The sequence below is a fragment of the Pomacea canaliculata genome, linkage group LG8, assembly GCF_003073045.1.
Source record: "Pomacea canaliculata isolate SZHN2017 linkage group LG8, ASM307304v1, whole genome shotgun sequence".
Classification (NCBI taxonomy): domain Eukaryota; kingdom Metazoa; phylum Mollusca; class Gastropoda; order Architaenioglossa; family Ampullariidae; genus Pomacea; species Pomacea canaliculata.
In genome coordinates, this window is record NC_037597.1 from 1,678,989 (window position 1) to 1,694,712 (window position 15,724).

Consider the following 15,724-nt stretch of genomic DNA (forward strand, 5'->3'; position numbering starts at 1 on the left):
CATTAGAACTTTTAAAACCCATGAATCATTATATATATATCTATTAAAAAACAAAATCAGCGTAATGTCAGGAAAAAAAAATCCTCAATCAACCATGACATCACCTTTTTCCAATAAGTCTAAAAAACCAGATCTTTCCACAATCTTTTTGTCCGATATGGAACCAGTCCAAATATCAGAAACAAAAGAAACTGTACCTCAAGGAATGATGCAAAGTAGACATCTACCTGTATTCCTATGTTTATACGAGGAGTAAGTTTTTCTTAGAGCTGATGGCAAAGGCAGCCTTTGTAGCTGAAATCTGGTAGTCTATGATAACTCTTGCATTAAGGAAAAAAAACGAAAGCTCTTAGCATTCAAGATTTTATTTGTTTCCTTGCGTAAAAATGTATCCAAGAAGTGATGATCCTGCTCACTGAAGTCCCCAAAATGCACATCAAATCGGCTATCCACAATACAGTCCAACAAAGTCAAAATAAATTCATCTTCCACAGACAGCATTCTCTGTTTTCCTTTGTGCTTGCACTGCCTGTTGACACAACAACAGCCTTCTGAATTATTTTAAAGAATGGATGTACATAAAAAAAAATTACTGCCGCATGAGACTTATAATTCGCCACTCAATTCAATACAGTCACAACTACCACCTTTTATCTGTTACAGTTGCTATTGATGCTACTAATGAAAGTATATTATGCCATAGTTTTTAGGTGGGTTGAGGCAGTTATTAAGATTTAGTGCCAGTTTATATTTATCTAAAAAATGTCTTAGTTCTTCTCTATCTGGTTTGTTTTGATTTCACTCCAACAACACGTGGAGTACTACAGGCACACAAAAGAGAGGTAGTCTCTGTTAAGCCTCATTCTAGCTATTTTGGTTTGGTCAGACCTATTTGATTTTAAGAACATCAAAGTGTGACGAGGCTGGTCATCTATTAGTCTCCTAGTACCTTTACCTTCATTTTTGCATTTCTATTGCCACCTTAATTTTATTACTGGTTTTATGGCTATTCTTCTCTCTGCTGGTGGAACTGGGATGTTTAGGGAGGTGACTTTGTTTCTTGTTTTACTGCCAGTTTAACTAGTTTATCAGCCTCTTCATTTCCTTTTATTTCGGTATGGGAAGGAACTTAATGTCTCCATTTTTCTGGTTAACCTTTTTTTATGAGACAGTATCTCGTATGCCATGTCTATTCTGTTTGAGGATTTGTTTTTCAGTGCCTGGAGTGCTGACAGTGAGTCTGATATTAGTAGATATTGTCTTTGCATTGGTTCTTCATTTTAAAGGTGAAGTGTCTGAAGAGATGTCAGTATGGCAGACAGTTCAACTCAGCTGTGAAGATTGAGGTATGCTTTGGGAGTCTGCTGGATATGCTAATGTTGTTGGGGAAGCATACTCCTAGTCCTGGTTGTGTGTATGGGTAATGAGCTCCAGCAGTCTAGATCTGTGCGTGGTCTTTGCGTGTGGTGCTTAGCTTGAGCTTTGCTTCAGCAGTGATTTGGTTTTGGTATTCTATGTTATAGTCTGTGAGGTCAAAGTCTATCTGTGCTTGTTGAAGTGTCCAGGGTGGTGTTTGCATGTTGTTGGGTGGGTTAGGGGCTGTTATGATTGTTTCTGCACCCCTTGCGTTTTCTATATGTTGGATGTGTTGTTGTGTGTGGGTTGTAGAGTAGGGTGGGCAGCCTGTTCTGTGTCTGTGGGGTTGTAAATGGATCTGTCAGACTGGGTGGTCTGGTGGGAGACACTTCATCTTGTAGTAGCAACTTCTCTTCATCATACACATTACCCATCCACACAACCTGAAATGAAACATAACCATAGAAAATTGGCTGGCCACATTCTGATAACAATCTACGCAGTGACCAAGGAGAGCACCATGCAAAGTCAGAACTTAGCACCCACTGGAACACTATAAAATCTTTCGTAGTTATTTACCGTGCCATGATATAGGGCCAAGAGGCCAAATACCCTTTCTATCCCCACCACACCCTCACCCTGTTTAAATAATAAAGAATATTCTGTTCATTCTTTAAGCATTCGATCAAATTATTGGTCACTAATGAAAGATTCTTCCAAACAGATAGCAGCAGGCCCCTCTTAAATGCATGTACAATGAAGGCAGCTTAATCCAATTGCACTGATACCACTTTAAAGTCTGTGACAGAGGCCTTTAGTCAACAAGCAAGATCTTAATCTTGTCAATAAAAACAGAGAAAAGAAAAAGAAGGTGAAGAGAGGACCCTATCATTACTTTCACTTACAAGAATCTATTTCAGATTTGGAGCAGCCTATCCTACAGTGGCAAAAAAATTTACAGCTTTTAATAACCCAGAACACAAGTCAATAAGAGCATCCTGGGTGTAGCGAACATGATCAGACACCCCACAAAAAGCTTTTGGAAGGTTCTTAGTACTTGTCTGACATATCCTCCCAATTATCCTGAAAAATCAACATTAATCACATGTGGATAGATAGAATTAAAAGGGTTACAAATCGGTGCATATGAACACAAGCACATTCATTCTGAAACGGATCTAAGAAATAAACGTCACAAAAAATAATGCAAAATTCTAGTTTTTAATATCTGCATACACACATGATATGCAACACACCTGTCTTAGTCTTCAACCCACTTGCCATTGCTTTACTTAAAAAGCAACTGTTTCTCAGACTTAAAACTCAGACCTCCTAGGTGCTTAGTGCTGTTAATTATCGTATCCAAGTCCACGTCTACAGAGATTTATTAGTTTGAATTCACAAACCCTCTCCCTCAGGACACTAACAACTCACCTTGGACTCAGATGTCCCATACACTTCAGGCATCTCTTCATCAGATGATTCTGAAATACCAAATACAGGAACATCAGCAAAATGCTATGTACAAAAATACATTAAGGTGCACCAATTTTCTGTTATGTTTCCAAAGACACTGCAAGTACTTTCCTAAACACATTAAAAGCTTTCTTGGCAAAAGTTATTTCACATTTGAAGTGTTTCCTATGAAGTCCCTTACAATGTCTAATTAAAGTCATCCTGCAAAGTGTGTCTTATGTCTTACAATTATGATACCCCAAAAAAGACTGAAATGTGACCTGCAGAGCAAGATGTAAACATTTATAATAACGATAATGCATTCTTTCCTGAATGATTTTTTAAAGAAAGACGAGATGTATGTGTACAAGTGGTTTTTCCACAAAATGCATACAACTCTCTGTGGAATTCTCTTGTATTTTTGTGTAGCACCTTTGGGCAATGCAAGCAAGATGGTCAACATGCCAGCATCGTATATTGGTGCGCCTACTCCCTGATTTCTTTTAAAATACATACATTTGTCCCTAGTACCACCAGGGGGAACTAGACACAGTGGCTGACCAGGCTCACCTGTCAGACCTCCCTTGAGAGGTGGGGAGCAGGTCCTGCATGGAATGATCAGGAATGTCATTCACATTTGCCGACCAGTTTTGTGCACCAGGAGAAGGCATCCCAATGACTCATAGAAGACACTTGTTCTTGATAATTCCTTCCAGAATTCTGTGCTGAAAAGTACCTGTAAAACAATTTAATAAAAGAATCAGCTGAATTCAGTCTTGCATCATAATATTCCTTACTTTTATAATACCATAAATGGTTAGAAAATTATATTATAATTATATAGCTTAGAAAACATGCTCAAGACAAAGATTTTGCACAATTCCAGTTTTTGTAAACTATGCACACCTTTTTTTCATCCCCTAGGATCAAGTTGACCATGGTGGCATGCAGGACAACTTCCACCATGCCCTTCATGAATGTTAGCTACATGGTTCACCTTCAAAAGCTAATTGCAACAATCTGAGGCCTGTTGGGTTCTTCAGGTGTTAATGTAGAGCACCAGAAGTGATGTCTGGGTATACTCTTGGACCAAACTGCCAGATATGCATTTTGTTTGGATTTTCCTGCTGCTTCAATTTTTCCTTAATACCTGATGAACAACAAATTTAATTTTAATTTAATTTTTAAGGCATTTACTTATGTGTCTAATCAGCATCAACTATTTGAATGAAAAAAAAATACAATTCTGAATAAGTTGCAAATTAAATGAAGCAAAATCTTACCATATGTTACTATTGTAAAAAAATGTCAAAATGATGAGCTGTATTTATCCACACCACCCTTGAAATTGTCAGGCATTAATTTTTTTATACTGATATATCTCCCCTAAGACTTGCTGTAGGTACTTTAAAACAAAATATTTTATAAGCATCAATACTTATTATTTCCACAATAATATTACTGCATATATACTACTGTAAAATACACACAAAAAATGTTTTGCAGAATTGTTTCCATTAAAACATATTTTACTCTCAGTTCACCACTACTATTTCTTTTTAATAGAAAGTAAAACAAAAACACAAAAGAGAAAGTAATTATTTAAATGTAATAAATGCGTAGAACAAATATACTGAGCACAAATATTATCACCATTTGACATACCTCTTGATTTTGCTTCTTGACAGCAACAGTAGATCTACAATCAGACGTTTTTATATTGTCTTTTTCTTTTCTCTTCGGTATCACTAAACAGGGTTAGGATAGCTTGTGATTCTAGCCATGGGACAGCAGGAATCCAATTCTACTTGCACAACCGATACTGGATCGCGAAGCACTAGTCAATGAAATGTTTCGAGCAAACCCACATCGTGATCGCAAGGCATCCACAGCTTTAATTTCCATCTCATGTACTTTTCTATTGATGTTTAGTGACCACTGCAGGCGACGCTCCTGATTTCTCGAAAAAGGGTGAAAACTGAAAGGAGTGCCTTTGATAGCAAGCTCCCGACTAAAGCTAGCAGTATATTCGCGTGGCATTTTGGTATTCTATGACCGCAGAAGGATTTTATTACAAAGATACGCAGCGACTGCGATCAAACACAAAACATTGTTTTCCTTTAGTACGCGTCATCAATCACTGCGCATGCGCACGAGATTCTCTGAGACGCCAAGCAGCAGACGAACGCTTCTGTGCGAAGCGGCTTGCATTTTGCGATTATACAAACATATTTAGTTGAAAGTTTGAAATTTTTTTTCGTAAAAACGATTACAAGAGAGCGAATACTGACATAACTGTATTTTAGTATTTAAGGTAGTTTGTAAACCGTGTCTTTGGAGCTTTAAGCCTATAGTTCGTGGTCTAATGAAACTAAGTGCCTGGAAAAGAGCACAAAAGACTGATAACAGATAAGGAATACGATAATAAAAAATCATTCTTTGCCCTGATGGAATGCCAATCTGTTTTCCATCCTTATTCAAATATTGAAACACCGCACAAACTGGCATGTTTTACCATGAGACCAATGTACGACCACGAACAATACAGGTCCATGGTACGATTAAAGAGCGTAGAGTGCATAATGTCGTCCGGCCTGCTAGCAGATGAGACCGCAAAAATCGATGACGTTAAATGAAAACAAGATCTAAACTAATTCCTCCCATAACTATCCAGTCTTCCATCCAGAAAATATGGGAACTTTAAAACTTATTTGAATGAACAGTTGTTTTTTTATTCCACAATGGTTTGCTAAAGTGACGAGTAAATATGCAGCGATCACCCTACACACAACATTATTTTGTTGTCTGCTCCTCGGCGTGGTCCTTGTTAATGAAGAAATGTCTAGTCCATATGGCGATATGGTGACCAAAAATATTGATGTAAAGGTAAGAAAACAGCTGAAATGGTATCAACAGAAATAAGTGAGACATGTAGGGGTTGTAAGAAGTTCAGGCAGAAGCTATACACATGTAAACAAGATTTGTGTTCAGAGACGTGTTGCATAGGCATAGCGAATCGAGTGAAGCTAGCCAATCAAGCCAAAGCGTAGCACAAAAGAAGCCGCCAGAAGGTAACTCTCACCAAAAGTAGTCATTGTTTAAGAGTGATGTCCCGTAGTGGGAGTACAAATAAAAAAAGAGTCAAAAAAAGTCATGTTGTGGGAAGAAGGTTCGATGGATGTACAGATAGACGGAAACCCCAAAACGCGTTTTGTGCATTCATGAAAGCTAAAATATTCAGAAGTGTTAACACTTTTGAAACCATGAACTGCAGCACAGTAGTTAGTGAAAAGCTACAGATACCATCTCACTGTTGTCGACCCTTGTCGTCTGATCGAGTTTTATGCCTTGTAAGTGTCGTTGTTTTAAGAGTTCAGTTCCTCGACATCGTCCTTTATAAAGACAGCAACTTACTCTTATTCTTTCTTGCTTTAACAGTCTGGTCTCGGCTTAAATCTTACAGGAATATTTCAGGTTATTAACCAACGACAATAATTTGTAGACATAACAGTTGTGATCCTGTTTGACATTAGTACACCTTTTTATGTTTATGTTGAAATTTATGTGTGAACTTTTACATACCTTTGATAATATGTTGATCGAGGAAAATATGCAACACAATCATACATACAGAATGGCTCATGTAATTTCCCTCCTGCCCCTTGATCCTAGCCGATTTTTGCTTTTATTACTTTCTCCTTGTTATATTTGTAAATTGTAACTCAAGTTCATTACATAACAGGACAAATATACTATGAGAAAATTTAAAGAGCTTTCACTTTTACTTACAGATGGAAGAAAATCAACTAATGACTTTGAGATAACTTCATCCACTCTTGTTTTATCATAGTTTAAAAAACAAAACCAAAAAACTTAAGGCTTAATGTAGGATGACAGCTGACATTGTTGCAATGTGTAAATAAAGAAATTTTTTTTCAGAAATGGCAACAATATTTATTTATAATTTCAGTCAAAACTTTCAGGATTTTTGAGATTTTTGTGTAGCATGCAGCTTTCACTTACGTATAGTTGTATACTCAGTTTGTTTTAAATTAAACTTTTATAGGATTTAAAAAATTTTTCTTGGCTTTAGACTGTTGAATATAAGTGAAGTAGATACTATGTGTTCTCCATGTTTGCTTAATGTATATTAGAGAAGAGAGGTCTCAGATTTTTTTTTTATTATAGCATAAAAAATGTATATAAAAAAAAGAAATTAATTATACTTTACTTTAAATATGTTAATCAAATATATGTACCCCTATTCTTGCTTGTGTATGCAGCAGTTCATATGCATGCACACTACCAAGGCAGAAGAATTTGGAAAGCATAATTAAATCAAACGTGGATATAAAATCTAATTTTCTGCAATACAGTGAAGATTATGCTGTCACTACTGGCCATGGTGACAGGAGCAAAGGATGAAATCGCTAGTGTTATACTTCTTCCAAAAAAAAGAAATATTAAACTGAGGAAAACTGAACCATATCTGGTTCAGCAATACCATCAGGTTTGCTACCAAGTACAGACTGTACAAGTCTCTCATCTTGCTATATGTGTGAAAGATGTGGACTTTGCTTGCCAACACAGAAGCGTGGTCCGGTAGCGCAACGGTTAGCGCCTGTCACCAATACAGTGAAGGTTGGCTGCCCAGAGTTCATTTCTCGTCTCTGGCACGCTGTTCTTTCTCTGCACGTGGCATCTATTTACAGGGCTGGCTGCCTTGCTGTAATATAGCCTCAGTTGCTGGCACGGCGCAAAACACCAATTCCAACACCAATTCCTTGCCAACACAGAAGAAAGAATCTAGGTATTCAAATGCCTCAGGAAGCTGCTCGGAATCTGAGGTGTAGTATCCACCAAGAAACCTTTCTGGCAAAATGAAAGCTGTGCAAGTTGGCATGGTTTGGCATGGTTTGGCCTTGCGACTCCACAGAAAACTGTGGGAGACTATATTTTATGGCACCTTGGAAGGTGGTCCTTGCCATTGTGGACAAAGAATAAACTGGCTGGCAAACATAAAAGCACTGTACTAGCCGTACCATGCATAATTTGTATATCACTGCTTATACCAGCATAGCAGCTGATACCAGTCAAGAGATTTGAATAAAATGAATGACACTAATCCACCCTATTTAGATCTGATGATTCACTTGGACACTCATCCAGAGAGATGTTTCCACATCTGTATATAGACATCATAAGTTTTCATGCTCTCATCCAACCAGTAGTGATCTTTAAACATTTTCCAATCCATAAAATGTAAGAGGTTTTCACACCAGTTAATATCGTTGAGATTTTAGCCCCCATTTCTCTATAAAAATATGGATGGTCTTAGTGATCAGTGGCAATACACAACAGTGGACATTTGAAAAAAGTTTTTTTTTTTTTTTAGCCCTGATATAATGATTTCTTGCATCCATGTAAAAATATTACTAACATTTAATAACAGTGATGAAATTGTTTGTTTGGTTTTATATTGTCACTTCCCGTAACCTTTTTTTTTTTTTCATCTGCTAATATTTTTCAGTGTTTACATCTTTTAATGCTGCACCTTGCAACGTACTTTATTTATTATTTTTATTTCTAATTTTTACTTTGTAACTAGAGCACCTTCCCATATTCAAATTACCCACTGAGACAAATAAAGTTGTTCATTGTCATTGAAATATCGTCTTTTATATATTACACGATATCCTACAGAATGAGACCACTGACCTTAACTCTTTCCTGTTTTCAGAGATGCTTGACTATTTTATTTTACACAGTAAAGAGTTCTCTTAATTGATTTGCATTTTGGTATGATGAGAAACCCTTTCTTAACCTAAAATCAGAATTAAATAATCAGCATTCAAATGTGAAGCATATCATTCTTAATAAGGTAACTGCAGATCTAATCAATGAAGCAAGAAATAAAGATAGAACTAGTTTTTTAATTTCTAAATTATTGTTTTAAAATTATATAAATTATCTGTTCTTTTCAATCTTTGCAGTTCTTTTTTAAAATAGATTTTAAAATGTGTGACGTTCTCTACCACAATATAACCCTGTGAGGATTGGCGTGATTGAATTATCCTTTATGTTACATTCACAGAGTTCTTGCTGCAATCTTCTCTTAAGTTTTCAAGATTAATTAATCTTTAGGTGACAGAAGAATGGATGAGGAATCTATGTCAAGGCCATGTAAAAACAGGAATAGAAGGAGGTGGGATCAATGTTACCCTGGCAGAACAGTACTTGTCTTCATCATGTCTTGCTCCTCCTGCTCCATGGATTCGAATTACTATCAAACTATGGTCTTTAAAGGACCATATTTCTTACAGGTAGGTGTAACAAGTACTTGTTAACATTCGTAATAATTCTTGGCCTTATAAAAGATTTCCTGCCACAAAGAGGTAGTTATTAAAGATTTATTGAATCCATTTTTCTTTAAACTTTGCCACATGCTTCTTGATGTGATATGTTTCCATTTTTGAATATTCAATAGTTTTTTAATATTGTCTCAAAAGGATTAATATTGCAAGTTTAACAATCAATGAGGAATCGGACTATCTCAACAAGCAAACAGTGTATTTTTCACATAGATGCTTTTAGAGGTATTACTAATGAAGTCAGTGTAAGTGCGAGTTAGAGAGGCTATGTCATGTAAGTATATTTTTTAAGTGTTTGTCAAGACTCTAGAGACTTCACAGAATGATGGAATTACTGTTCAGTATCTGTTCATCAAAATTTTGTGAAACACTTTCCAAAACTGTATAAAAGTTTATAAGAGTTACCCTTAAATCACATCACGTCTTATAAAGTGACTGTGTAGCATTTAATTAATATTGAATAACTTGGGGTTGTTTTGGTCTATGATTAAAGTTTTTATAGACTACAACATTATTAATTGAATTTGCATGAGTGCAGACCAAAGAAAGTGGCATTCCCACAGCATCGAACAGATTGTGGAGTTCTGGAACTGATGTCTGGTATTGCTCATGACAATCTGCAAAACTTATGGAACTATGCACAACAAAACTACTCCAAGGCACATTTACATGACCTTGAAAAACAGCAATCAAATCGACAGATATCTCATTCAGAAAATACCCAGGAAATGGTAAGTCTGTACATTTATAATGTTAAAGTTTTGATAATTTGGTCTCCATTCTTACTGTTAAACACAGCATAATTTTAATGTGAGATTTATTCAATTTTCTACCTTTCCCCCTATGTTTAGTGGTTAGCTGTTGTATAGAGTGCATGTGTGTATGTTATATTAGTGCATTGTTTGTAATATTCATAAGTCTTTGAAAAAATTGTCACATTATTAAGATAATTTCATGGGTTTTTTTTTCCTTTAAAGAGTGAAACATTTATACTTTTTTATTCTTAATAGCTGTCTGAAGACATCTGGCACTGGCTTTGGAGACTTTCTCCCTAAGGTACATATCAAACTTAAAGGAAATATTGCCGAACTAGTCAATACATGTCCTCGTCCTCATGTAGCATCAAAAACATTGCCAGCAGACCGTGGAAGCCAAGGACAGCAAGAGCTGAGTTTGCACAATGTTCTTCCTGTGAAGGTACTTGTAGAGGCAGAGAATGTATTTCTGCTGGTGCAGCCCTATGTTGATTACACACTACATCAGATTGTGTCTTTCAGTCCTGCAATTTTAGAGACATGCCATGTTAAATCATTGTTCATCGCATATCAGATTTTGAAGGCTATGTTGGCCATGCACAAGAGGGGACTTTGTCTCGGTCATGTTTCCCTCAACACTGTTCTGCTTGATTCCCAGCTGTGGGCATATATTTTGTGTCCTCAAAAGTGTGCTCTCACAAAGTCAACCAAGCCATCAGCGTCAGAAAGGGATGTAACATCTGTAGAACAACCTTATCATTCAGACCAGCCAGGATTCCTTTCAGATAATAGTGAAGATTATTTGCATGCAAAAAATCAGTGTTTGACTTCAGAAAAAGACGCTGAAGAAGCAGTGAAATTCCTCACAACTGGAAGGACTTACCTCTGTTTGCTACTCAGAAGAAGCAGAAAAAATGCATGCTGATGCCTGTGATTTTCTTTATCATCACAAATACAAAGACATGGCTAGTCAGGAAGTTGAAAAGATTGTGGAGAAATGGGTTCAACGGCAGCTAAGCAATTTTCAGTACCTGATAATTCTGAACCATCTGGCAGGTAGACAGATGAATGATCCGAACAACCACCCTGTCTTACCTTGGGTCATGGACTTTTCCAGTTCACATAATGGGTGAGTGGGTATTGGTAGTGTGTTCAGTAAGTACTTGACCTCATGTGTGGTGTCTGTGCATGCACATGTTCATGCCTTTGCAGTTTGCTTTCTTTGTGGGGGTGGGGTTGTGTGTGTGCATTTTTTGTTTTTGTGTGCTCGTGATTAAACGGAAACTCATAACAGTGAGTTTATATTTATATGTTATGGACATGTGGTTGAATGAGAATATCTGTCGGGATGAATTATATCTTTAATAAACTCATTTTCAAACCTACTTTAGAAGTTCACCTACGGTCAGAAAAGCTTCTTTGAAAGTATGATAATAAGTGGGCAAGATGTATAGTTTGCCTCTTTTATCTGTAAGTGTTGTTAGAAAAAAAATCTGGTACAATATCATAGTAAATATATTTTTCCCTATAAAGTTTAATTGTTTGTGAGATCTCATTATTTGAGAATTTTTTTTTTTTTTGTTATACAAGCTTGCTTGTGGTCTTAGTTGCCTTAATAATTAAGGAAAGGATAAAGAAAAGATATTTGTAAATCTTTTATGACAGTTCAAATTTTCTGTGTTCTGTAAACTAAACAGAGTTTATAGTGGTAATTTTGATAGCTAGATTTAACTCTGTTTTAATTTTTTATATATCTGTCTACATACATATACACATTGTGTGGAAATGGAGGAAATGGAAAAGCAGGTGGTTAATATGCTCCACTCTATTTCTGTGCTTCTGTCCTGTCGAAAACTAGAAGTGTGTGCTTCAGTGAATCAATGATCTAGACACTTGGATCCTAAACAATGGTTGAAAAGTTTCTGAATTTATACTTTTGTGCAGATATCGAGATTTGACAAAGTCCAAATACAGACTCACCAAAGGAGATGGTCAGTTGGACTTTACATATGGCCTTCAAACTGCATTTTCTAGTCAGACATCAGACAACCTTGACTCAGATCACATCCCACACCATGTTTCTGATGTTCTTTCTGACATTACCTACTATGTGTACAAAGCACGCCGCATGCCAAAGTCCATTTTGTGTACGCATGTGCGAAGCAACTGGGTGCCTCATGAATATCCCTCCAGCATGCAGCGTCTCCAAGAGTGGACTCCAGATGAATGCATTCCAGAATTTTTCACAGATCCAACCTTGTTTCAGTCCATACATGCAGACCTTGCAGATCTGGAAGTGCCACCTTGGTGCAACAGTGCCTATGAGTTTGTGGTTCGGCACTTATCTGTTCTGGAGAGTGAGCGTGTGTCAGAGCAGCTTCATCACTGGATAGATCTCACCTTTGGTTACAAGGTGAGCACTTACATTATCTCAAGTCATAGTTTATTATTGAATTACAAGAGCTGAAGTTAATAACATTTGCTTAAACATGGAAAACTGGCTTGATCTCATTTGCATTAGAAGACTGCTCCTGCATGACGGTATAATTTTATATGGTATTGTAAAGTAGGGTGCCTAAAAACAGGTACTGCCATCTGTTAAAAAAGGCCTTTGGCATGAACAAGCATTAGATGTGAATGCATGATCCACAGTCTTTGAGGTATATTTCACTGAAGACCACTAGACATCTGTAGTATTTTAAGGTGGAGTTTTCCAAAGAAAAAAGGTTGTTGTCAAACCTGTTGGTTGGTGGAGGTGAGGTGTTTGAAATCATCATTTTCTTGGGCCAGTATTTTGTGATGATGCTGCCCATCCTTTTTCCTTTGCTGTCCTACCTCTACAGCTACAGAGCCTTAACTTTACCAGCCTTTTGTTTAATTAAACACCCATTCTCAGCAGCCTGGTCAATGGCTACAGCTACTGTGCGTTACATTTACCAGCCCTTTGTGTAAGTATCCATTCTCAACAGCCCTCACAGGTACATTATTGAACTGGCATGTCTCACAGTTTGAACTTCAGTGCTAAACTGCTCCAGCTTGGCTATCTGTGGTCATCAATTTAAAAAAAATATCTGATGGAATAATGCTTATAATAAAATAATGTTTGATTTGGTCTACTTTATACATGTAATAATATTTATACTGTAGTAATAGTATGATGGAGAAGCTTAAAGTTCTTATGCCGCAAGACTGCTTCTTATTTTAAGTGTTATCTTTTACAGCTTAGTGGTAAGGCAGCAGTTGCTGCCAAAAATGTCTACCTGCAGCTAGTGGACGGCCACAAAACACTGAGTTCCCATGGTGTACTTCAGCTCTTTACCCAGCCTCACCCTCAGCGCCAACCTCCCAACCAGCGCATGCAGTGTGGGCTGCCCCGAGTGCATCGTGTCATCCTGACACCGCAGGTTTCTAAACTTTTACTTACATCTTAAGAGCTGGTGTACTTATTGTGTAATTGCTGTTGTGAATGTTGAAGGCACAAAAAATAGAAGATATTTTAAGCTAAATAGCCACACATTTTTCATATTTTACAGGGGTTTTTGGATGCAGTTGAAAAAAAAAAATGCTGTCATTTAGCAGTCTGTGGATACTGTTTGATTAGTTCAAGTATTTAAATTGAATTGAGATGTGAAATATATGTATGTGGTATCAATATATTACTTGCAGCTACTGCATACACGACAACTCCAGGTACAAGAGTCACTAGTGAGTGATAAGAGGTAAGCTGAATTTTAATTAAAGATTCAGAACTTATATCCATTTATAAATTTTTTCCAAAAAATAATATTTTTGCTTATGCTCATAGTGGCATAGTCAGTACATCTAACAGTGCTGGATTATAGCACTGTACTATACAATATTCAGCTGTGTACAACAAAAAAAAAGTAATTTGTGAACTTAAGGTTATTGAAAAGTGAAATTTTAAAGAAGCCTCTTATCTTGGGGCAGCTTTTTGAGAAGGAGATTCCCTTTTCCTCGATCTTGCTACCTTACCTTCGCCCATCCTCTTAGGAATCAGGTATCCATTCCATAGCTGGATCAACTGGGAGAAGTAAACTGCGTCACGCATGTATCAAAGTACCAAGCTTGTGTTTACCCAAAACTGCATTAAAATGTCACTTTAAAATATTGCTTACTTTTAATTGGAATTTGTTTTAGCAAGTAAACCCCTCCAAAAAGAATCAATCTGGAGACTATGACTGAGTTTGGATTGGCCTTTTGCTAGCTTTTGCATGATTTTATTATTTATAATTATTTCTCATTCTCATATAATTAGTTCTCATGCACATAGATGCACATTAACAATAAAGGCGAAACTAGTTGCTGGCATTCTCACCTCAGATTGCCATGTTGACACTTGTTTCATGCATACATTATAATGTCTCGTACCATTTACTATAACTGCAATATAACATTTTATGCCTTATTTTAATACTTATTTGTTATTAAGAAGCCCTTAAGTGTTTAATATTTTTTCATCAAAATTAAGAAAATTTGTGTAAATGTCACTTGCCTTTGTACCATCATAAGTTACAGGGATCTTATTTGGTGTCAATATATATATATCTTCTTTGGCAAATGACTAGTAAGTCTCTGTTAATCTACTAAACTTCAATCAAGTTGAAAAATGAACAGATTTTCCCATTGTACTTAATAGTTTTGGAATACAAGATGCACAGGCAGACAACACTCGACCTGAACTTGCTACTATTCAGCTTCCATCAAAGTATGAGCCACTGGAGAACCTGGAGCGGTGTGAGAGTTTGTTGGCATTCAAATGTAAAACTTTATTACTGACATCACAAGACGTGGCCTCAGGCTCAAATGAGTCACCTGCAACAAGTGTATGTTCTGGTTTACTCTGGTGTCTTTTTATTAGTGTGTGGGCATGTGTGAATGTGCCTGTGCAAGTGTGTATGTGCGCAAGCATTCATAGATACCTGTTTCATGGTTGGCTCCTACTTTTTTTTTTGTTTGGTTATTGTTTGGAGCTATGTGCCCCTGGTGTCTATCAGACTTAGCAGGTTTATCAAGCACTTTGAAGAATGAGATTTATAAAATGTATTAATTGGTGCAAATTCTTGAAATGTATTTCATGGATACAGCCATATGATTTATGATAGCTGAAATTTCTCCTAATACTTCATATGAAAAAGAAACTCATTTTATTTTATTGACGTTACACATTTTTAATAAGTTTTACATACATCTGTATTATTTTTGTGATGGTGTTTATACATATTTATTACAGGTGCCAAGTAAGCTGCATACAAGTCCAGCAGTGATTCAGGACATTGCTGCATTTCTTTGTTTAATCTGTGAAATTTTTCTTGCACCCAAACTTCGCATGCAGGAGTTAAAGCCATCTTTGAAGATGCGCATTGAGAAGATAAAAATGTTGTGCTCTCCTGATATGTCTGTGATTCCCAGGTACAGTTACTGTTCTCTGTGGTTTGATTGGCTTCCCATTCCCAACCTTTTCCAGCCAGGGGCCATAGTTATAAAGCAGGAGCAGGTCGTTTTCCCAGGGCAAGGTCAGGAACTCGAGGAAAAGTTTTTTATACAGTGTGATCCTCTAGTGTTGACACTACTTTATTCTTCTTTTTCCCAGGGCATCTTTGTCTCTGCTTTATAACTACAATTCCAGGGGTAAAGCAAGGTGTAGACACTGCTTTATAACTTCAGAAACAAGAAGCTTTTCCTTGAGTTCTCCACATCTTCCCCAGAGCTAGGACTTGCCCTTGCTTCACAACTGTGGTCCCGGGAGAGAAAAAAATAGTGGATTTT

General features: G+C 36.7%; 1 protein-coding gene and 1 long non-coding RNA gene across 2 annotated transcripts in view; one reads left to right on the top strand and one right to left on the bottom strand.

Moving 5' to 3' along the window:
* Positions 1–349: 349 nt before the first annotated feature.
* LOC112569856 lies at positions 350–2,784 on the bottom strand. Its single transcript, XR_003100541.1, has 2 exons — positions 2,262–2,784; positions 350–529 (listed from the first exon to the last, which is right to left on the bottom strand). It is a non-coding gene; the product is annotated as an uncharacterized LOC112569856 (long non-coding RNA).
* A 1,914-nt stretch (positions 2,785–4,698) lies between these two features.
* LOC112570278 (WD repeat-containing protein 81-like) overlaps positions 4,699–15,724 on the top strand; it is a 31,276-nt gene continuing 20,250 nt past the window's right edge. The window contains 10 exon segments of the mRNA XM_025248658.1: positions 4,699–6,161; positions 8,956–9,134; positions 9,721–9,921; positions 10,193–10,806; positions 10,808–11,066; positions 11,882–12,350; positions 13,159–13,341; positions 13,604–13,656; positions 14,595–14,781; positions 15,189–15,367. Coding sequence (XP_025104443.1) covers positions 6,075–6,161; positions 8,956–9,134; positions 9,721–9,921; positions 10,193–10,806; positions 10,808–11,066; positions 11,882–12,350; positions 13,159–13,341; positions 13,604–13,656; positions 14,595–14,781; positions 15,189–15,367 — 2,411 coding nt within the window. The 5' untranslated portion in view covers positions 4,699–6,074.